Raw genomic sequence first — 24,878 nt, 5'->3', positions numbered from 1 at the left:
ACGGTGGGGAAGAGATGCACCTGCAGGGAAAGAAGCCTATACTTTCACTGTTTCAGGTACAAAGATGTATGAGTTTCTTGTGGGCTAACAGACATGTGGAAGCCTGTCAGGCTGTGCCTTCATGGCAGGACTTTCATTTTAGGATGCACGATGTGTCTGTGACACATCACACAGGACTTGAGGAAGATGGAAAAATCAATACAGTGCTGATCACGAAGATCACAGGAACCTGGGAATAGAATGCCTCCTGCAGTGAAGACTGAAAAACCCAGACATGCACTGCATGACAAGGACACTATTGGAAGGCTCACTACACAGGTGATGTAGTCATGCCCACCAAGTAAAGGCTGCAGGAGACCAAAGTTGGAACCAATTGATTATACTTCTTTTTTTCTCCTACTCTCTCTTTCTATCAGTGGAATAGAGAAGAAAAGGTGGGCGGGATAAAGAATGAAAAATCAAACATGCCCCTTCCCTAAAACCAGGCTTTTTAAGTTTAGATGCCTCTTAGCACTGCGCACAGATAGGGATACTTAATTCGAGACAGAATGTAGTTTTCAAACGGAGTAGACCATCATGAAAATCTTTTAACACTCAGGGACTGGACATCTATGAGATCTGCCTGAAATCTCATGAAGGCATGACAAAAGATGATTTGTTAGAGTTCATTTGGAGGCTGTGATCGCAGAAAAGATAACGCACATCACACAATGCATTCCATAAGTGGTTAATATATGTATAAGAGTAATTGTTAAACACAAACGAATTATGTAAAGAATCAAGTTGATAATTGACTTCATTATACACTAACTTGAAGAAAGGCAGAAACTGTTATTAGATACATATTCATATATTATTGTATGTTATCACTACCAACTGCTGCTCATTTCTTGTTTAGCACTTTGCCCTCGCTTTATATTTGGTTTCCTTGAGCTTCTAATCAAAAGAGATGAGAGTACACAACACTTCTCTCCCCTTGCTCTTGTTAACAGACTTCTGAGTTAGGGTACTGGGAGGAGCATAGAGATCATTAACACATCTTTCTCCTACCTCTGTCATAATGAGGACTGTCTCACACTCTCAGTCATTTGGGAAATGGTTTATTTAGTGGACTTTTATTTTAGAAATGTCCTAGAAAAGTTGAAAACATGAAAGCTGAGGATCAACTGTTGATTTGGGTGTGATAACTTAGAGGATGCAAGACAACCAAAGTTTGCCTCCAAATCCTGCCCTTGGTGTGAGAATAACCCCTGGGGAAACATGATTGCTGCCTAATCTTGATTTTTATCTGATGCAAATGCATTTACTCAAGATGGTTTTATGAGCAAGATAGGAAGCATCATATGTGTGCAAGAATTTTAGAGGCCTTAGGAAGAGCCTCCAACTTATGTACCATCTTAGTTCATGGCAAGTCTTTCTCCATAGAATAACCTCAAACAAACAGTATAAAATAATGTAGTGTCTTCTAATAAGTTTCGAAGATTTAGCAAAAGAAAAAAAAGAAAGAAAAACAAAAGAAAAAGAAAAAACAAAGAAAGTAGAAAAACACAAGACAATCTTTTTCTTATCAAAATAGACATTGTCATTTTTTGGACATCTGTTTCCATTAGAACAGACTGCACTACATTAAATGCTTTGAATTGACCACATGCTGCCCTGGTTTGTTTTCAAGGGCGAAACTCTTGCCTGCTAAAATACCACCTTTGCTATTAAAATTATTAATGAGTCTGAAGTGTGGTTCTTAGAAAACTTGGGTTTCAGAAATATCAAGCGGGTTAAATAATTTGGGAAATCAACAGGTAATTGCCAAACACTAACTTTAATCAACTAAGAGCTGGGGAAAAAAAAAATTGGAAGATATCTAGCTCTTTGTTTTATAAACGAATTTATTGAGATTAGGATTTGTCTGGATTCTTCTTGGAATAAGCTCCGTGCCTCCCACCCTACTCCCACTTCCAGACCACAAGAAGCTAGGCTTTCATCTCTGTCTTCACTCTCTATCTCTCTTTCTTGCAGGCAGAATATTTCTTTACACTGTTTCCATCTGCTGACAAAGGTTTGAAAACCCTAGCTATTGTTCCATTCATTCTCATTTATTTTTTCCTGGAGTATATTATGTCATTAATTTACCACTATTAAAGTAGCATTATTGTCTAAACCTTTTTATTGGAAAGTTTTTGTCTACACTTTCCTGTCTGGCTGCTTATTTCACTATCACAAACTATTGTCTTTCACCTTTATAATACTATTCCAATATGTATTCATATAACCATTTCACTGTGAACTTGTTTAAAGTTTTTTCTCCTCCTGAAGATTGAAAGCTTCATGAGGCTAAGGATCAATCTCTTTGTTTCATTACTTTGCATCCAACTCCTGGCATTCAATCAATATGTATTAAAAAGAAAAATTGATTAATGAATAATTCTCAGAATATGGAAGGAATACAAAATTTTTTCTTTATCAAAAGTCAGAAGAGTTATATGATGATTTTTTATTGCCTAGAATAACAAGGGGGGAAGGCTATTGAGCCATTTGTGCCCAAAGGACATTTGTTGATGTCTAGACATATTTTGGTTTTCACATTTGGGGAGATTTTATTGTCATCTACTGGCATCTAGTAGTAGGGATCCTGCTAAAAGCCTGCCAATGTACAGGACAGATCTTCATAGCAAGAAGTTCTCTGAACACAAATGTTCTTAGTACTGAATTTGAGAAAGTCTGGCCTACACCTTTCTCTACATGAGCGCTGTCACTGCGAAATTAGGCTCTCAAAAATATGAGCAGGAATCTAAAAGATTATTCGGTTCAGAGTGTGAAATTTCTTGACGAGGAATCAGATGGCCAGATGGATTCATAATAATACCCACGGCACTCTTACACCTTGAAAATCAAGTTCACAAATATCTCTAAGGTCACAGCTCTGCAGTGGGAAGAGTCTGAGCCCTTCCTTAGGAAGGCTGAATAAGGCTTTTCCTTGCTTTGCAATGTTCCAGCATTCCAGGGATGGCAAATGACCAAGGAATGTGTTCCCATTTTACAGCTTCCTTCTCATTGTTTGACTTCTTTTAGCATTGGGATCGAGAAGTTCTATCACCTGGAACCACAAACCAATGTGTAGTTCGAGGGTTTCCAGCCCCTTTCTCACATTCAGGGACATACTTGGCAAATATTCTTCCAGTGAAAATGTCTTCAGAGGAGAACTGACCTCTTTTCTACCAGCACCTCAAAACTGCTGGTGTGCATAACTACCATGTTGTTTTTTAATGCTTTGGTGTAACATATTCCAACAATCTCAAATGTCCTCAATGTATGTTACCTTTTTCTGTTTGTTGGTAACCACTGCAGATGCAAAAACATGATACATAACAGGAGAGAACAATCCAAGTCCTGACACTCACTGTTTGCACCCTACTGTATCTCACAGAAACCCAAAAAGGTGGCCTGTCAATATTGAGAACAGTGGAACTGTTCAATTCTAAAAAGAAAAAAATCTTTGTCCCAAGAAATATAACAACTAACCTACTTTAATGTAAAGAGCTGTTTTGTAGAATAACTTTCTTGGTAATCACTGTTAAAAATCATCTTTTAATTTCACACCTTGCACTACCGGACTCCATCCAGGGATTTGTCCATTGTTGGCGTCTATTTAGGAGGAAGGACTGCATGCTTTAGGCAGGAACCTAGTCAGAAAAACCAGAAATAGACGAGAGGTGATCTTTCAGCCTTCTAATTCCTTCCTAGATCAGTGCCTGTGGCAAAGAGGAATTCTGCAAGTAAAAAAGAAAAACATATATTTTTCACTAAAAAGAAATTGTATCAGATGAAGGGAAACAATCATTAGTTGAAGCTAACCCTCAGTAATCTTGTACCTATAAATTTTGTTGGATCGTATTTTGTTAAACATTTGAGATTTATAATAAAAACTAGTAAATTGAAGAAAATATGAGCAGTAATAGCTGATAATTTCCTCAGTCTTCTTGGTGTATTTATGTTTTCTCCCCCAGGAATATTGAAGTTAGAAACTCATTGTTCTCGTGATAATAAAGAAGGACCGAATTCTCCCAATGTAAAGAGAAGCATCATGAGCAGCAACTCGCCCCCAGCTGAAGCTGCGGAGCTGTGCTGTGAAAATGTGACCAGATCCTGTGTGAAAACGCCCTACTCGCCCGGACCCTGCCTGGTTCTCTGTGCCCTGTTTGGCTTTGAGACTGTGCTGGCCGTGTTTGGAAACCTCTTGGTGATGATTTCAGTCCTGCATTTCAAGCAGCTGCACTCTCCAACCAACTTTCTCATCGACTCCCTGACCTACGCTGACTTTCTGGTGGGCTTCAGGGTGATGCCCTACAGCATGGTCAGGTCCGTGGAGAGCTGCTCGTACTTCAGGCAGAGCTTCTGTACTTTCCACACGTGCTGTGATGTGGCTTTTTGTTATTCTTCTCTCTTCTACTTGTGCTTCATCTCCATCGACAGGTACATTGCTGTTACTGACCCTCTACTCTATCCTACCAGGTTCACGGTGTCTGTGTCAGGAATTTGCATCAGCATCTCCTCGATCCTGCGCGTTGCTTACCCTGGTGGCGTGTTCTACACTGGCGCCAATGATGATGGGCAGGAAGAATTAGCCAGTGCCCTCAACTGCATAGGAGGTTGTCAGACAGCTGTAAATCAAAACTGGATGTTGATAGATTTTGTGTCCTTCTTTATACCTACTCTCGTTATGATTATTCTCTATAGTAATATTTTTCCTGTGGCTAGACAACAGGCAAAAAGGATGGAAAATACTGCTGGCAATACCGAATTATCATCAGATAGTTATAAATCCAGAGTCGCCAAGAGAGAGAGGAAAGCAGCTAAAATCCTGGGGGTGACAGTGGTAGCATTTATGATTTCGTGGGTACCTTATAGTATTGACTCACTAATTGATGCCTTTATGGGCTTCATAACCCCTGCCTATATTCATGAGATTTGCTGTTGGTGTGCTTATGAACTTTTTAATTTATGCTTTATTTTACCCATGGTTTAGGAAAGCCATCAAAGTTATTGTATGTGGTCTGGTTTTCGAGCACAGTTCATCAGTGATGATTTTGTTCTTTGAACAATGTAAGCAATTAGATTGAGATAGTTGAAGATATCTTTACACTGTCCAAAGGAAATGAGATTTTGAAAATCAAGTTATCGACTGTTATTAAGTAGAGAAACATATTCTTCAAATTTGATAGAGTAAATCAATGTTTTTCAAATATATTAGTATGTGTACTTCCCTGATACTTCCCCCAAAATATTTATTTGACTAATAAATGTTAAATCCTATTTGTTAAGTGTTGCACAGCTCCACATACCCCACTCCCTGCAGACACTTCCCTCCCTCCATTTTCTTTTTTATTCCACTGACTGTTTCCTTGGTAACTTAAAAACATCCTTGTTTTCTTTGATTTCTTTTCTTCTTTCCTTACAAAGTCTTCTACTCACTCTCAACTTGTCAATATTTTCTCTGTGATTGACTTCATGGAGCTGTTGCTTTTTGTTGTCTTTGTTGTTCCTTCACTTGCTTTGCTTATTTTCCCCAGGGGAACTTTTGGGTAGCAGTCAATCTAGTATGCTTAATGTCTGTATGGTGTCTGTGTCAGGCATTTGCTTCAGTATCTCATGGATCCTGCCCCTTGCATACAGATGCCCATGAGGATGGAATGGAGGAGTTAGTAAGTGCTCTCTACTCCATAGGTGCTGTCAGCTTGTAAATCAAACTGGATGTTGATAAAATTTCTATTATTTTCACATGTCTCATGTTAAGATGATTCAATATATGGGGCGGGGGCGGTGGAAAACAGAGTAAAAAGATTGAAACTACATTATCAGGGAATTGTAAGACCAAGGTGGCTAAGAGAGAGAGAAAAGCAGCTAGTACGTTGGGTTCACAGTTACTGTTTTTGATCTCATGGTTACGACATATATTTGATTCATTCACTTTTTGGGTTTTATAATCTCTTCTTACGTTTATGAGATATTTTACTGGTTCAGTAATTCTAATTCTGCTCTAAATCATTTGATTGATGATTTTTGTATCCTTTCTCTAGAAGAGCAATAAAACTTATAAATGCTAAGTAATAAATGAGAGTTTATCAACCATAAGTTAATTTGCAAATAAGCCTCAATTTCAAATTAATGGTTTGAAAGATTTGAAGTTGATATAGTTACCTATTGGAAACTTCTCAATAATTATGATATGAAATACAGTGCATGGTAATGATTCATTAAATTGGTGAGAAAAAATGGCACCTCATTTTCTACAGCATAACCTTTATGCTTTCTCTTGGTGAATTGAACTTCTCTAAGTATTTGATAAAAATGTATCTACAAGAGTGGTGAACACGAAGCTCATAATTTCTAGGCTCCTCAAATCTGCACACTTCCCTTCTCTGTCAGTTGTTAATTATTTTATCTTTGCAGTCCTCCCGTATCTTTTTTACCTACCTACCAACCTTATCTTTCTGTCATTTCAAAGATTTCCATATTTTGTGTTCACTGTTACAATTTTGTGTTCCTTGTCTTTCTGTGGACTTGCTAAATTTGCTTTTATTTTGAGAAGCTTGTTTCTGAGCGTCGGCCTTTCTGGAGCTCCTAGAGGTCTCTGAGCCATATACTCAAGCCATTTTGACTCAGGACAAGATTCATATTTTATATGTTGGGGGCATAGTTTGTGATCATGGATAAAAGCTTGAGTAAATGGTAGAATTTTTGCAACAGAGATTGTCCCTTGAATGATTGTTTTCTTCTTCCGTGAGGTGTGTTGTTCTACCTATCAGCATGATGGACTTCAATTTTCTGTCATTTTTTTTCTAGTAACACTATTCAAAGTTTATACATTGTCCATAATAAAAATAACAATGTATTGTATATTATGGGAAAAAATGGATTATTCAAGAAATGTTGATGTGTCATATAATCTTGGGACACTATGTTGTTAAGCATGTTGCTTCATTCATTTCAGAAAACCAAAACTGACTTTTTCCGATGTTAAAAAATTAGAGAAATTTTTTTACTGGTATAATTATAACAGAAAACCCACTGAAATTCATGCACTCAATTTAAATATTTAAACTTCAAAAGAAAAAAGTCATGTTAAGGGGAAAAAAGACAAACTTGGGAAAAATCATTGGCACTATACATGATGAAAAAGGATTAAAAGGTTTAAAAGTGTAAGCTTTTTACAAAATACTAAGGAAGCAATAAGCATTATCCGAAATGAACGAATAGATCATTTTTCAGAGGAAAATTACAAATAGCTAAAAAATACATTAAAATGCCAATTGTATAATAATTTTAAAATGTAATAGCGTTTGATATATCAAATTGGCAGATATTAGAGGAATCAATAATATTTGATGTTAAGTAGAGTGTGGGAAATTGTGCACTCCCATGAGAGTTAAACATAGTCATATAGACATAGGGAAAATAAAATTTAGTTTCTCCTTTCTGCGATGAATTAAAATATTTACATGAACTTTAAATCATACATGTCACGTGACTCTGTATTTCTATTTCCACTAAGTAATTTTTAGAAAAGAGCCAGGCAGGGAAGCAAACATGACCAGGTCATTCATTGTATAAGTCTTAATTATTAACTGGAAAAAACCTACATCAGTATAGGATAAATTAAATAATTTTCTATCTATGTAAAGGAATGTTATGAAGCCATTAATAACTGCTAGAAAGTTTTGTATACATTGACATGGATAAGCAACCACAATATATTTTGTGACTAAAAATAATAAAACCAAAAATCTCTAGCCCAGATTTTAAAACAGTATACATAATTATGACCTCTATATATGTATATACTTCCATATGCCATATTTGTGATGATATAAATACATTAAAATTACTATTACCGATACACATCTCTATTCTCATCTGAGCATTGAAGTTAGATCTGTCTCTGTGTCTCATTTTATTTTCACAGAATATATTTGAGTTTATATTTCTGAAATATTTTTTCTTATCTAATGAAGCAAAACTAGCTTCATTGGTATATTTTAGGGACTACATGCTAAAGCAATTAAAGTATCTTAGAAATTATATCTCAACGTTAAGTATTTTTAACATAGATATTTGCAGCAGATCTTTAAGATCCTCCAACTCTTCTCTAATATTACTTATTTGCTGGATCAGGAGCTATGGGAGGTATCAAGTCATTCTTTGACCTTCTGTTGTGTTTTTTCCTACTCTTTATGTTATCTCTTGAAAAGTGATAAAGAGTGTCAGTACATATATTGGGTATAAACTGAAGGGAGAGCTCATCTTCTAAGAGAGAAAGGCAGTGTCTCTAGAGAATCATTGCACAGGGGTAGCGTGGAAGGTGATATCCTCAAAGCACAGGATATCTAGAATCTGTGAGGCAGCCCAGAACATGGCCAAGAACATGGACTCGAGGCAGTCTCCCTACGGTAAAATCCAGGTTCTCCCCAACTTCTTAACCTCCCAAGGACTCAGTATTGTCAGCTGTGACAGGGGTATAATACTACTACTTACTTCAGGGAGTTATTAAGGAACTGATACATCTAAAGCACTCATACAAAATGTTTATGTTTTACATATTATAGATATTGAGAGTAGTAGTAGGGGTAATAACAGAGTGATGGGTATTAAAATGAAGGTGGAAGATGGAAGAAGGACCCTGTGGTCAATGATTAACAGTATTGAAGAGAGGCCTGAGTGACACAATCTGATAATATTAGAGGTTCTAAGGAAGAAGGAGAGAATGTTCTAACGTCATGAAGAGGTACAAGGGGAATGCATGGCCACCTTGTCACTCTGCCTGCTGGGAAGCAGAGACCTCAGGTGAAGGCCAGGTCCTAGCGGGTGCACAGATCCTACACAGAAAGAAACATATTTCTAAAGTTATTTATCGGTATTTATTCATTTCATTGTTGTCTTCAGATTTTAACTCAGTTGTGTGGAAATGTCAGTCTCAGAAACTGGACTGTGGAAAACTTTTCACTGGTCAGAAAAAAACGAATGGTGAAACAAATGCTTCATAATAGAAGATTTATTCACTTCACAATATTGTCCTTTTTTGTTAAATAATGTCTTTCCCATACTTTAGATATTAAAGCATGCTTTTATGAAATATTGGCAAAGTACATGAATTTGTTGTTGCTGTTGTTATTTTTGATGGTCTATGCTGATAAAGTTAAAATTTGATTATTATTTGTTGATTTCCAAATTTTTAACAAATTTTATTATTTCTGAAACCCAAATTTCTAGGAACCACTGTCCTTACCCACTTGTATATTTAATAGTGATGATGTACTGCCAATGGGTAACAATTTATATCTGTTAAAACACACTAGAGCAGCATCTGATGAACTCCAAACATTAATGACAGTGAAACCGTAATGAGTGATAATAACCTGACATGAGCCAATGGAAGTAGATATTCAAGAAATCAATGACATAGAGAAATTAATATCAAATGTATTTATCAAAAGGATTGTTCTGCATTTTTCTACCTTTTTTGCTACCTATGAAAACTTCACAGAAATCTAAGTTATTTTTTACTTTCATATTTGGGGTTATTCAATAAAGAATATCTAGCCCCATGCTGAGATATAAATTGGAGGATCTTCCTAAGGCCTCTAAAATTCTTGCACACATATGATACTTCCTATCTTGCTAATAAGATCACCTTGAGTAAATGGATTTGCAACAGTTAAAGATCAAGATTAGGCAGCAATCATGTCTCTCAGTGGTCTGTGATTCTACCACCAAGGACGGCTTCTGAGGCAAACTTTTGTTATCTTGCGTCATCTAAAGTTTTCAGTCTGATATCTGCACTTAACCTTCTTCTTGTGAATTTTTCCTTCTGTAAAACATTTCTAAACTAAAAGCCTATTAAATCAATCATCTCCCCAGCGTAGGGGAGTGTGATGTAGGACTTATCACGATAGACTGACAGACATTGCAGAAAGATGCCTTAATGATCTCTGTGGTCCCTCCAGTGGACAAACTCAGACGTTTGTTAATGAGAGCAAGGGGAGAGAAGTGTTTCGTACTCTTGTCTCTTAGCATGAGAGGCAAAAATCACCTGAACACAAAGCAGAGTCAAAGTGTTAAACTGTAAATGCACAGCAGATAGTAATGATAATACACAGTCAATGTATTTAACTAACACTCTAGGCAAATTTTCAACTGATTGCATAACTGAGCCAGTTCTTATTTTAGTTCTCACATCATTCAATTGTGTTTAACAAGTATTTATTAGAAATGTATGTTCACTACCTATGGAATATTTTTATTTGGGTGAGAAACAACACAAAATTAATCTTTCTCCAATCTCAGTGTCCGCAAGAGCAAACCTCCCGTTGTCATCTCTTCGTGAGATCTCAGGCAGAGCTGTCCAGTCATTCTGAGTGTTAAAGATTTTCACTATGTTCTGCTCCATTTATGAACTACCGTCTATATCTAATGTTATCCAGTGCTAGCACGGTCTAAGCTTAAAAAGCCTGGTTTTAGAGAAGGAGCATGTTTTGATTTTTATTCCTTATGTCACTCTGCTTTCTGCTCTATTCCACTGGGAGAAGGAGAGAGTAGAAGAAAAGAAGTATAATCATTTGATACCAAATCTAGTCTCCTTGCAACCTTCACTTGGTGGTCATGCCTATATCATCTGTGTAGTGAGCCTTCCTATAATAACCCTGTCATGCAGCGCTTATTTGGGTTCTTCAGGCATCTCTGCAGGAGGCATTTTTGTGCCCGATTTCTAATCTAGTGCTCAGCACTGTATTGACTTTTTCAACAACTTCCTCAAGTCCAAAGCGATGTATTACAGACATTTTACTCTAAAAAGGAAAGCCAGCCAGAAAGGTCAAGCCTGACTGGCTTCCATGTGTGTATTAGGCCACGTGAAACTAATGACTCTTTGCACTTGAAATAGTGAATGCATAGGCTTCTTCCCCTGCTGGCCCAATTCTCTTCCCAGCCATTTCTCCCCAATTCTATTTGCCTCTGCTCAACATAAACACAGGCCAGGTCTGCAAGACTATTGAATAAGCAGATCTAAAGAGGGACTCAAATTGAATCATCTCACCAATACCTTCATCAATGGAGTTTTCCTCTGAACAATGGGACTCCAGGTGGAAAAGCCTGTAAGTTTTCTACTCATAGACTGTAAAGAGAGGTTGAAAGAGGTCAACTGCAATGGCTCACCAACATTAGAGAACTAGGTTGTGGGCAGGCTCTCCCAAAATGAGTCACTCATATGAATTACACATGTCCCTCTTAACCGTGCCTATATTTTGATGCCTGCCACATTCAGGGCATTGTGCAAAATGGACTATGATACCACCAGGCATGAGAAATCTTTTGTCCCACTATTAATATTCTCCATATTCCATTTCTGTTCTTCTATGGAGGGCGAGTGGCATTACAAGAAGAGATGGAAAAGAACTGTAAAAGCAGACTTATCACCCATCACACTGTAGGACCTGACTCTAAAACCTAAGCTTGGATAGCTTTGACAGGAATAGGAAAGATAAAAGTGCTAACTGTAAAGTTTTCATCTGAGTTAGAATTCACTTTTATATGAGATTTTCTATCCCAGAAACTGCGCGGAAAGCTATGCAATCTGCCCACAGTGTATTATATAAAATTGGACCAGGAGAATCAAAAGAGCAAGTCTGCACGCACTAGTACATAACGTAGTGAAGCCATTTTATGTCTGTGAAGCACCAGTGCAGATTTTTCCAAAATTAGTGGCATATTCAATGAGCCAAGAGTGCCAGTTTTCCCAAGGGAAGACCAATCTGGTGACTAGAGTCTCATTTTTCATGCTTTTTCTGAAAAACTTGAGGAATACTTCCCACCATTTAACCATACACTTTGAGCAATCTCCTTCATTTCTTAGGAAATAAATATTAAATAATTATTTAGTAGTTTTGAATACATTCTTAAGTTTCCTCTATTTAAGCTTTCATGATCCAAAATAAATTTGTGGATATTTCTCATCAAAAAATGAACATTCGATTTCTAATTTATTTTAAAGGTTGATATTTCAAAGCACTAAAAAAACAAAAACCAAAAAACAATGTGGAAAATGAGGACAATGACCAATCAGAATGGACACTTTTTTGAGAGGCAGAGCAGGCCCTGCAGGGGCCCTCCTTTGCCTTGCATTCATGTTTTAGTTGAATTGATCATGAGGAACCTTTGGAGTTTGGGGAAGAGGAGCCAGAGATAAGGTCACAAGGGGTTGCGTGGGAGCTCAGGGTAATAGATATTTCCCAACTTGTATTTAAGCATTTCAACACTTTCCCAGTTGGAATTGATAAATGGGTATCCATGTCTGAAGATAAGCCCAGTTAACATAAATGAGCACATATTTTATTTATCTTATCTGAAGCCCCATTGAAATGACTTCAAAAGCATATCTGAAAAACAAGTTACATAGGATTAAATTGACTTAAAAAACAGAGTAGAGAAAAATACAATCTAAAATACACACATAGGAGGTTATTAGAGCAGTAAGAGCTATTCTCATGAATAGAGCTTGAGAGAAATTCTAATTCCCAGAAAGAGCAATCAAAGAGTAAAAGGAAGAAAACAAAAGCAATTATTCAGGAAGTTCCTTCTGAGTTAAAGAAAGGTCTAAGGCTTCCAATTAAAATTATCCATCAAGTTCAAAGAGGTCAGATGAAAAACATACGGGGAACATATTCAGACAAGTATAAAGAGAAAATCTTAAAAAGCTCTTAGGACAGGGGCCAGAGGGATAAAGGTAATTTAAGACAAAGTAATAAACATCATGCTAGTGTCTTACTTCTTATCAGTATTAGGTCTTAAAAGACATTGGAGAAATGCTTTTAAAGTTCAGAGGGATTATTTTTTTAAAACCAGAATTGTAATTCTCCTTAAAATTGTCATTATAATTGAAATCCTATAAAACTCCTTAAAGCTAATTGAGAAATATGTATATATAAAATAGATGGCCATAAATCTATAGGACCCGGTAAGCCAGATCTAATGGAGAAGAGTTGAGTCAAAATCCTCAGAAAAGAGAGATTGCGCTATGATCAGATATTGGAGGAAATGAGGATAGACCCATTCAGACCCCGTGGACAGATGGACACTGCTGGAGTGTGGCTAGCCCTCTACATGAATTCATGAGACTCTGGTTGTCTGACTTTGTTTAGGATATTTAAGCCACAGCTTGCACCTAAAAAGCATGGCTTAGAATAGATTATTTAAAAGGTTTCTTTCAGTTCTAATATTTTGTGAGTCCTTCATCACAGTCCAATGACCAAGTGGCAAGGGGAATGTAAAAAAACATAACATTTTGATTGGGGAAATATTTTTGTCCCTTGAATTCAGCTACCAATGTCTTACAGTTAGAGAGGGGGCTCTTTCCAGAGGACAATTCTCTTTTCTGAAGGGAGGAATCTTTCATGGTTATGACAATAACTCTCTGGCCCTAGGGTGTTTATATTGGTTCTATTGTTAAACAGGTATGCCACCTTGGGCATGTAACTTACCTCTTTATGCCTCAGGTTCCTCATTTTAAAAGGGAAGTAATAACATTCCCTTGCTCATAGGGTTTGTTGTGAAGATTAAGTGCAGGCAAGGCAGTTCCAAGCACAGAATGAGTGTCCCATAATCATAGATAAATAATGATTAGGTTGAAATTGTTTTTCTTGTTAGATCCTTCTGGTTCTGGAGCTCAGGTTTTGCATACGGAAAACACTCAATAAATGTTCATTGAAGCAAAGGCCTGTAGACTAGTCCCCGCACAACCAGAGTAGTTCACAGAAAAGAATAATGAGGACAGTAGCTTGTGTCTTTTACAATGAGAATTTTCAAACATTTATAAAACTAGAAAGTTAGTATGTTGATCTAGGAAAGGAAGTGGTAAAATCAGATGATTTGTCTAAAATATTAGAAAGGCTACTAAGAAAGGAAAGACAAGTATAAATATATAAAACTAGCATCAAACAAAAAGTACTGGTTTGAATCCTGAAGCTTTATAATATTCATCAGTATTCTTAAATACTACGACTTAGCTTCCTTATCTTTAAAACAGGTAGTAGGATTATTCTGTAGTTTGCAAAACAGGATTAGAAAAAGTTACTATACTGAAACCTCTATTATCAAAATAAGTTGATAATATCCACTGTTGGAACTAAAGACTTGTGGGTACAGTGACAGCATGCAATCTAGGGTGGCTTTAATCATCTCTAAAATCAAGTAAAGATAATAATTTCTCACAAGAATGGTATAATCAGAAAGAATACACTCTTAGAAAAGGTTTACCACTTCAAACCATTTATGTGATAGAAATTATGTGCTAATAGATAATGTTGATTTATATCAGTTAGAAATTAAGGGACAAGGAAGAATTATTTGATATATATTTACTCCTACCCAAAAATAAGATAACCCGAATTTTAAAATCTTGATGTCTTCTTGTGAAAAAGCTAAGAGAATAGAGTCCAGCCATTTATTGTTTGTGGGACACACAGCACCCTCCAGTCTGACTACCAAGAACAATTCTCTGAAATAACTGACTTGGTTTATCCACTATGGATTACATAACTAATTGTTTCTCTTTGTGCTTTGGAACCAAGTTTGTGGGTCCTACTACATTTTCTAGCCTCTGTCTTGGCTTCATATTTTTTCCATGATTTTAGTTTTCTTTCTTTTTTGAACACATTTGTAAGTTATGCTTTTTGTGTATCCTTGAAATCCCTTTCTGTAATTTTCGATACAAGGTGCAAATTAAGTGAATAAAGAATAAATTAATTTCAAAATAAAGTAACATAACAAAATAAGAATAACAATCTTAAAACTCTGCCTTAAATGTATGTTCACTGGTACGACTTCTGAACTCTAATGTAATTTTAGACTTAACAGTAAGAAGCTCACTGAACTTATGCTAGTTACCTTTCCCATTATAAACTGATATTATAGTTATTCCCAAATAACTGTTATAGTTAATAGCTCTATCTCTTGACTGATTTTACCTGACTCTGAAATCACAGTTTTGTATCTGCAAATCTGAACACCAGACAGTACATGCTCACTTCCTTATCCTCTCTGAGCAAGAGGCCACCACCCGTATAAATATATATCTTAGTAGCATTTATGTTTTAATAGAGAAATATTACAAAGCAGCTGAGAGAAGATATAGCCAGGGTTGAACTGATATAAAGTAATAAAGGCAGGATTTAAATGATGAGTATATACTAGATGCTTTATATATTCTTTTACATTTTCTCAAGACTACTACAAGAGAGGAGTTACTAACCAGGTAATATAATGAGGACCAGATAACAAAGAACCTAAGATCACAGTGTTAAATGTCAGAGTTGTTATTGCAATCCAGGCGTTTCTGGCTCCAAGGCTGCATTATTTCCATTACAATCAGATTTTAATGTTATATTTACCAAAGAACATTGAACCTAAGTTTAAGTGTATGGGTCAAAATGGAAGCATAATTCAATTATTTTACCTAAGACGATCTTACATATTTATAATCATTTTTTTCCCCAATGTGAGTCCATTGGAAATCTATTTTCAATTTCCTCCCTGTCTAAAACCAGAATCTACTCTGACAATAAATTTATTGTTGAGGAATTTTCTCTTAAGGCTTGACCAGTGACGATTAGCTTCATGGCTTTTCGAAACCAAGGATAAAATAAAGCGTAAATCAAGGGGTTCATTGCTGAGTTATAGTAACCAATCCAAGCTAATATTTCAAAAATATATGTGGGTGTGATGAAACCTACGAAGGCATCAATTATTGAATCAATGAAGTATGGCAACCATGAAACCAGAAACGCTATCACTGCGATGCCCAGTGTTCTTGCTGCTTTTCTCTCCCTCCTGGCCACTCTGTCTTTGTAGCTATCTGATGATCCCACAGTTTTATTGCTCATACTTTCCATTTTGCTAGCCTGTTGTTTAGCAATGAGGAAAATCTTGGAGTAAACAATGATCATCACAAGCGAGGGTATGAAAAATAATAGAAAATTTACCAATACCCAACTTTGATTCACTGCACCTTGACAGCCTCCCACACAGGTGAGAGCACTGACTAGTTCCTCCAGCCCAACTTCATTTGCACCTGTGCTAAAAAGGGTAAAATTATAAATAATGGAAAAGAGCCAGGAGAAGGCAATACACATGACAGAAACAGATATGGTGAATCTGGTTGGATAGAGCAGAGGGTCGCTGACTGCAATATATCTATCCAGAGAAATGAAACATAAGTGGAAGATGGAAGCATAGCAGAATGACCCATCGAAACAAGTGTGAAATTTACAGTAACTCTCCCCAAAGTACCAGCAGCCTTCCACGGACCTCACTGCACTGAAGGGCATCACAGTCACTCCCACCAAGAAGTCAGCACAGGCCAGGGAGGCGATCAAAAGGTTGGTTGGAGAGTGTAGCTGCTTGAAATGAAGAATCGAAATCATCACGAAGACGTTTCCAAATACAGCCAGCCAAGATCCCAAGCCGAACACTGTGTACAGAATCAGGCGGAGTCCAGGCGAGTAGGAAATTTTGACACAGGATCCATTCAGGTTCTCGAAGCAGAGCTGCGCAGCTGCAGGAGGGGGCAAATCACTGCCCATGATTCTCCGTTTTGACATCTGGGAAAGCTATTGTCTTTAAATACCTTTTAAATAGGTATTTTAAAATACCTTTATAAAGGAGGTATTTACAATATGTCAGTAATTGCCAGTACATTCCGTCCCTATTTCTTTGGAAGTACAAATCCTTATTTTCATGTTTAGAAACTGATTCATATCTTTATCTCATAAAATCTACTCCAAGTGAATAAGTAGTTAGTTTTTATCATTACCCAAAATTCTTTTCGTTTAAATTAAAAAAAAAAAAATCTTTCCTTGCATTACCTGATACATATCTGAGAAGTATTAGTCTTCCAAGAGTGGTTATATGATGCATGTAAGAATGCCATATTTTATTAGCTTTCTTTTCCTAATTTGTCAGAGCTAGAATTACACCCAAACACTCTTTTCCCCCAGGAAAGTAGCTAAATAATTTCAAATACCCAAATCCCTTAAGCTTAAATCCCCATAGTGCAATGTGCAGAGGAAAAGAAACTTTAAATAACAATTATGTTTTTGCTAAAAAGAAGTTATGCCCTTCTAATATCTTGATGACATTTGACCTTTTTGTGAAATAGAAATGGAAATAGAAATAGTCCTTTTCTTTAAAATCTATGTCTAAAATTTGAAAGCCATATTGTTTATTTTTACTTATTTTTAATAAAAAGAGTTTACTGAAAAGATTTTTCTGATAAATGATATCTGGTCATTTTTACAATCAGCTTTATTATATAACATATAATTGATATTTGAAAATTCATGCTTTTTTAGGTAAAAATCAAGATGACCTTTTTATTTATTTATTCACTTATTTATCTATTTATTAATCTGTTTATTCATGGTGACCTTGCTTAACAAAATTCAGTAACTTTCAGGTGTACAATTTCGGAATAAGACATATATATATATATACATATATATATATATATATATATATATATATATATATATATTGCATTGTGTATTTACTGCTCATAATAGATTTCTTTTTATTCAGGTTACAGACATGATAAATGTATCCACACTCGTAGCCACCTCCACAATCAAGGTATGGAATATTTCTAACACCTCAGCAAATTTATTTGCACCCTTTTGCAATCAATCTCTTCCAATGTTTCCCTTCTGCTCTGGGCGACCACTGATATCCATTCTATCACTAGAGAGTAATTCCCTCAGTCTAAATATCTCACCGAAATAGCATCATACACTACATACACTTCTGTGACAAGCTGCTTCCTCTTAGTTCAGTATCCATGGCATTTACTAGGTATATTATTAGTTCATTCCTTATTATTGCTGAGATTTATTCCATCGTATTAATATACCACAATTATTTTATCCATGTACTTGTTGATAGGCTTTTGGACTTGTGTTCAGTTTAGGGCTGTTATTAAAAGTGTTGATATGAGCACTGTATGCAATTGTTTTCATAGACATATGTTCTTCTTCTTATTTTTTTTTTGGAAATACCTAGAAGTACAATTGCTGGATCATATGAGAAGTGTATGTTTAGCTATACAAGAAACTACAAACTGTCTTCTAAAGTAATTGCACCATTTTGTACTCCCACCAGCAATCTATAAATGTTCCAATTGCTTCAAGTCCTGTTCCACACTTGGCACTGTCCTTTTTTTTTTAACCATCTTGGATAATGTGTAGTCATATTTAATTTGAATTTAGGAATGATGATGTTGAGAATCTGTTTATGTAATCACTGGTCTTTAATGTATCCACTTTGGTGAACTGTCCGTGAACATTTTGCCCATTTATAATGATTTTTAAAGTTTTCTTATAATTGAGTTGACTGTTCTTTAGAAATGTGTGTTATGAATATTGGACTCTTTATTTCATTGAGTATTTTTTGAAAAGTCGAAAGTTTAAATTTTGATGAACACCAACTTATAAATTTCTTGTGTCACAACTATTTTTTTCCGTGCTTCTTCTAGAGTTTTTATAATATTAGTTCTTATAGGTTTATGATTGTTTTCATATTAATTTTTAATATGTTGTGATGGAGAGAGTGAGATTTTTTATTATTGGTAGAAGTTATTTGGATATTCAGTAATTCCAGCAGCATTTCTTGAAAAGACTATTCTTTCTCTCGTAAATGATGTTTGTTCTTTTGCAAAAACCATTCAACCTTATATGTGTGTCTCTATTTGTGGACTCTATTCTAATCCATTAACTTCTATATTTATATTTCGGTCAATGCCTTATCATCTAAACTGATTGATTTTCTTAGAAGATTTTATTTTCTTTTATATCCCCCCCTCTTTAATTTCTACCCCAACTTTCACACCTGACCTGTGGTTGTTACCATTTCCTCTTATGAACTGAATCCCTGAAGGTGGGGCGTCTGCTCCCACATGCTCCTGGCGTGCACCTGGATTCTGGCACACCCTGTGCATGGTTCGTGACTCCACCTGCGGCGCGAACCCAGGAACTTCTGAGAGTAAACAGACACGGTACAACTACACTATGGAGCCACCTCCTAAAATACCACCTTTGATATTAAAATTATTAATGATGAGGACTGTGGTTCTTAGAAAACTCGGGTTTCAGAAATATCAAGCTGGTTAAATAATTTGGGAAGCCAACAGGTAATTGCCAGACATTTACTTTAACCAACTATGAGCTGGTTAAAAAAAAAAAAGAAAATATATAGCTCTTTGTTTTATAAATGCATTTATTGGGATTAGGGTTTGTCCAGATTCTTCTTGGAATAAGCTCCACACCTACCACCCTACTCCTACTTCCAGACCACAAGAAGCTAGGCTTTCATCTCTGTCTTTCTTTCTCTGTCTCTCTTTCTTGCTGGCATAATATTTCTTCGCATCGTTTTCATCTGCTGACAAAGGTCTAAAAATCCTAGCTACTGCTCTATTCATTCTCATTTATTTTTTTCTGATGTATATTATGTCATTAATTTACAACTATTAAAGTAGCATTTTTGTCTTAAACTTCTTATTGGAAAATTTTTGTCTGCACTTTCCTGTCTGGCTGCTTATTTCACTATCACAAACAACTGTATTTCACCTTTCTAATACCATTCCATTATGTATTCATCTAAACATTTCTCTGTGTACTTTTTAAAGCTTTTTTTCCACCTTAAAATTGAAAGCGTCGTGAGGGTAAAGATCATATCTCTTTGTTTCATTACTTTGCATGCAACTCCTGGTATTCAATAAATATATATTAAATAGAAAAAATCATTAATGAATAAATCTCAGAATAATGGAGAGAGATACAAAGTTATTTCTTTACCAAAAGTGAGAAGTGTTATATGATCCTTTTTATTGCCTAGAATAATAGTTCTCAGTGGGGCAGGCTATTGAGCCATTTGTGCCCAGAGAACATTTGTCGACGTCTAGAGACATTTTTGGTTTTCACATTTGGAGAGATTTTATTGGCATCTACTGGCATCTAGTAGTAGGGATCCTGCTAAAAGCCTGCCAATGTACAGGACAGATCTTCATAGCAAGAAGTTCTCTGAACTCAAATGTTCATAGTGCTGAATTTGAGAAAGCCTGGCCTAGACCTTTGTCTATATGAGCGCTGTCACTACGAAATTAGGCTCTCAAAATTATTAGCAGGAATCTAAAAGATTATTCGGTTCAGAGTGTGAAATTTCTTGATTAGGAATCAGATGGCCAGATGGATTCATAATAATACCCACAGCACTCTTACACCTTGAAAAGCAAGTTCACAAATATCTCTAAGGTCACAGCTCTGCAGTGGGAAGAGTCTGAGCCCTTCCTTAGGAAGGCTGAATAAGGCTTTTCCTTGCTTTGCAATGTTCCAGCATTCCAGGGATGGCAAATGACCAAGGAACGTGTTCCCATTTTCCCAGCTTCCTTCTCATTGTTTGACTTCTTTTAGCATTGGGAAGTTCTATCACCTGGAACCACAAACCAATGTGTAGTTCGAGGGTTTCCTGCCCCTTTCTCACATTCAGGGACATACTTGGCAAATATTCTTCCAGTGAAAAGGTCTTGAGAGGAGAACCAACCTCTTTTCTACCAGCATCTCAAACTGCTGGTGTGTATAAGCACCATGTTGTTTTCTAATGCTTTGGTGTAATATATTCCATCAATCTCAACTGGTCTTCAATGTATGTTACCTTTCTCTGTTTGTTGGTTACCACTGCAGATGCAAAAACATGATGCATAACAGGAGAGAACAAGCCACGTACTGACACTCACTGCTTGCACCCTACTGCATTTTTAACAAAAACCCAATAAGTTGGTGTGTCAATATTGAGAAGAGAGGAACTGCTCAAGTCTAAAAAGAAAAAAAAACCTTTGTCCCAAGAAATACGACAACTAACCTACTTTAATGTAAAGAGCTGTTTTGTAGAATAACTTTCTTGATAATCGCTGTCAAAAATCATCTTTCAATTTCACAACTTGCACTGCCGGACTCCATCTAGGGATTTGTCCATTCTTGGTGTCTGTTTAGGAGGAGGACTGCATGCTTTAGGCAGGAGACTAGGCAGACAACCCAGAAACAGACGAGAGATGATCCTTCAGCTTTATAATTTCTTTCTAGAACAGTGCCTGTGGCATAGAGGAATTCTGGAGGTAAAAAATAAAAACATATATTTTTGACTAAAAGGAAATTGTATCAGATGAAGGGAAACAATCATTAGTTGAAATTAACTTCCAGTAAAAATTGTACCTATAATTTTTGTTGGATCGTATTTTGTTAAACATTTGAGATTTATAATAATAATTGGTAAAGTGAAGAAAATATGAGTAGTAATAGCTGATAATTTCCTCAGTCATCCTGGTGTATTTATGTTTTCTCCCCCTGGAATACTGATATTAGGATCTCATAGTTCTCATGATAATCAAGAAGGACCGAATTCTCCCTTTGTAAAGAGAGAATCATGAGTAGCAACTCGTCACCCCCTGCAGCTGCGGAGCTGTACTACGAAAATGTGACCGAATCCTGTGTGAAAACGCCCTCCTCGTCCAGACCCCGCCTGGTTCTCTATGCACTGTTTGGCTTTGGGACTGTGCTGGCCATGTTTGGAAACCTCTTGGTGATGATTTCAGTCCAGTATTTCAAGCAGCTGCACTCTCCAACCAAGTTTCTCATCGCCTCCCTGACCTACGCTGACTTTCTGGTGTACGTTAAGGTGCTGCCCTTCAGCATGGTCAGGTCCGTGGAGAGCCGCTGGTACTTCAGGCAGAGCTTCTGTACTTTCCACACTTGCTGTGATGCAGCTTTTTGTTACTCTTCTCTCTTCCACTTGTGCTTCATCTCCATCGACAGGTACATTGCTTTTACTGACCCTCTGCTCTATCCTACCAGGTTCACGGTGTCTGTGTCAGGAATATACATCAGCATCTCCTGAATCCTGCCCATTGCATACAGTGGTGCCGTGTTCTACAGTGGCGCCTATGACGATGGGCTAGAAGAATTAGCTAGTGCCCTCAACTGCATAGGAGGTTGTCAGACAGTTATAAATCAAAACTGGGTGTTGATAGATTTTCTATCCTTCTTTATTCCTACCCTCATTACGATCATTCTCTATAGTAATATTTTTCTTGTGGCTAGACAACAGGCTAAAAGGATGGAAAATACTACTGGCAATACAGAATCATCATCAGATAGTTATAAATCCAGAGTGGCCAGGAGGGAGAGGAAAGCAGCTAAAACACTGGGGGTGACCGTCGTAGCATTTATGATTTCGTGGTTACCTTATAGTATTGACTCACTAATTGAGGCCTCTATGGGCTTCATAACTCCTGCTTATATTTATGAGATTTACCCTTGGTGTGCTTATTATAACTCAGCCATGAACCCTTTGATTTATGCTTTATTTTACCCTTGGTTTAGGAAAGCCTTAAAAGTTATTGTAAGTGGATGGGTTTTCAAACACATTTCATCAGTGATGATTTTGTTCTTTGAACACATGTAAGCAATTAGATTGAGATAGTTGAAGATATCTTTACATTGTCCAAATGAAATGAGTTTTTGAAAATCAAGTTATTGACTATTATTATAAAGAAAAAACATATTCTTCAAATTTAATAAGGTAAATCAATGTTTTTCAATTATATTAGTATGTGTACTTCCCTGTTACTTCCCTCAAAATATTTATTTGACTAATAAATGTTAAATCCTATTTGTTAAGTGTTGCAGAGCTCCCCACACCCCACTCCCTGCAGACACTTCCCTCCCTCAGTTTTCTTTTTTATTCCACTGACAGTTCCCTTGCTAACCAAAAAACATCTTTGTTTTCTTTGATTTCTTTTCTTCTTTCCTTACAAAGTCGTCTACTCACTCTCAACTTGTCAAAACTTTCTCGGTGATTGACATCATGGGCTATGGCTTTTTTGTTGTTGTTGTTCCTTCCCCCTTTGCTTTGCTTAAATTCCCCAGGGAAAACATCTGGGTAGCAGTCAATCTATTATGCTTAATGTCCATATGGTGTCTGTGTCAGGAATTTGCTTCAATATCTCATGACTTCTGCCCCTTGCATATAGGTGTCCATGAGGATGGAATGTAGGAATTCGTAAGTGCTCTCTGCTCCACAGGTCATGTCAGCTTGTTGTAAATCAAACTAGATGTTGATAAAATCTTTATTATTTTCACATCTCACATGTTAAGATGATTAAATATATTTTGGGGGGAGCTGGAAAACAGAATTGAAAAAATTGAAACTACTAGTAGAAAATAGCTACATTATCAGGGAATTGTAAGACCAAGGTAGCTAACAGAGAGAGAAAAGAAGCTACTACGTTCGGTTCACAGTTACTGTTTTTGATATGGTTACCACATGTATTTGATTCATTCACTGAATGGTTTTTGGGTTTTATATCCCTTCTTATGTTCATGAGATATTTTATTGGTTCAGTAATTCTAATTCTGCTCTAAATCATTTGATTGATTGTTTTTTTACCCTTTCTCCACAAGAGCAATAAAACTTATGAGTGCCAAGTAATAAATGAGAGTTTATCAACCATAAGTTAATTTATAAATAAGCCTCAATTTCAAATTGATGGTTTGAAAGATTTGAAGTTGATATAGTTACCTATTGGAAACTTCTCAATAATTTTGACATGAAATACAGTGCGTGGTAATGATTCATTAAATTGGTGAGAAAAAATGGCACCTCATTTTCTACAGCATAACCTTTATGCTTTCTCTTGGTGAATTGAACTTCTCTAAGTATTTGATAGAAATGTATCTACAAGAGTGGTGAACACGAAGCTCATAATTTCTAGTGTCCTCAAATCTGCACACTTCCCTTCTCTGTCAGTTGTTAATTATTTTATCTTTGCAGGCCTCCCGTATCTTTTTTACCTTGCCTACCAACCTTATCTTTCTGTCATTTTCAAAGGTTTCCTGATTTTGTCTTTACTGTGACAATTTTGTGTTCCTTGTCTTTCTGTGGACTTGGCAATTTTGCTTTCATTTTGAGAAGCTTGTTTCTGAGCGTCGGCCTTTCTGGAGCTCCTAGAGGTCTCTGAGCCATATACTCAAGCCATTTTGACTTAGGACAAGATTCATATTTTATATGTTTGGGGCGTATTTTGTGATCATGGAAATAACCATGAGCAAATGGTACAATTTTTGCAACAGAGATTGTCTCTTGAATGATTGTTTTCTTATTCCATGAGGTGTGTTGTTCTACCTGTCAGCATGATGGACTTCAATTTTCTGTCATTTTCTTTTTCTAGTAATACTATCCAAAATTTATACATTTTCCATGATAAAAATTACCACGTATTGTAAGTTATGGGAAAAAGATGGAATTTTCAAGAAATGTTGATGTGTCATATCACCCTGGGAGACTATGTTGTTAAGTATCTTGTTTCATTCATTTCAGAAAACCAAAACTGATTTCTTTCAGATGTTAAAAAATTAGAGACATTTTTCACTGGTAAAATTATAACAGAAAACCCACCAAAATTTATGCACTCAATTTAAATATTTAATCTTCAAAGAAAACAGTCATCTTAACGGGAAAAAAGACTAACGGGAAAAATCATGGCACTATACATGATGAAATAGGGTTAATAGGTTTAAAAGGGCAAGCTTTTTACAAAATAGTAAGGAAGCAATAAGCATTACACGAAATGAATGAATAGATCATTTTTTAGAGGAAAATTACAAATAGCTAAAAAAACATTAAAATGCCAATTGTACAATAATTTTAAAATATAATAGAGTTTGATATATCAAATTGGAAGATATTAGATAGATCAATGATACTTGATGTTAACTAGAGTGTGGGAAATTGTG

The 24,878-nt window shown here is 36.1% G+C and overlaps 3 protein-coding genes across 3 annotated transcripts in view; 2 read left to right on the top strand and 1 right to left on the bottom strand.

Moving 5' to 3' along the window:
- Positions 1–5,070, top strand: part of LOC120594189 (trace amine-associated receptor 6-like) — a 31,401-nt gene extending 26,331 nt beyond the window's left edge. The window contains exon 2 of the mRNA XM_039852201.1: positions 4,005–5,070. Coding sequence (XP_039708135.1) covers positions 4,082–5,023 — 942 coding nt within the window. The 5' untranslated portion in view covers positions 4,005–4,081 and the 3' untranslated portion in view covers positions 5,024–5,070. The remainder of the gene's footprint in view (positions 1–4,004) is intronic.
- Positions 5,071–15,593: 10,523 nt separating this feature from the next.
- LOC120594193 (trace amine-associated receptor 7a-like) lies at positions 15,594–16,625 on the bottom strand. Its single transcript, XM_039852205.1, has one exon. The coding sequence runs from the start codon at positions 16,623–16,625 to the stop codon at positions 15,594–15,596; it is 1,032 nt and encodes a 343-aa protein (XP_039708139.1).
- Positions 16,626–21,510: 4,885 nt separating this feature from the next.
- Positions 21,511–22,712, top strand: LOC120594194 (trace amine-associated receptor 6-like). The gene is given in 1 exon segment (XM_039852206.1): positions 21,511–22,712. A coding segment is annotated over 1 exon segment (1,038 nt). The 3' UTR covers positions 22,549–22,712.
- The last annotated feature ends 2,166 nt before the right edge of the window (positions 22,713–24,878 follow it).

Source organism: Pteropus medius, unplaced genomic scaffold (assembly GCF_902729225.1).
Source record: "Pteropus medius unplaced genomic scaffold, Ma_sr-lr_union100, whole genome shotgun sequence".
Taxonomy (NCBI): Eukaryota; Metazoa; Chordata; class Mammalia; order Chiroptera; family Pteropodidae; genus Pteropus; species Pteropus medius.
Note: the sequence above shows the minus strand (reverse complement) of the source record. Positions and strands in the feature narration are given on the sequence as shown.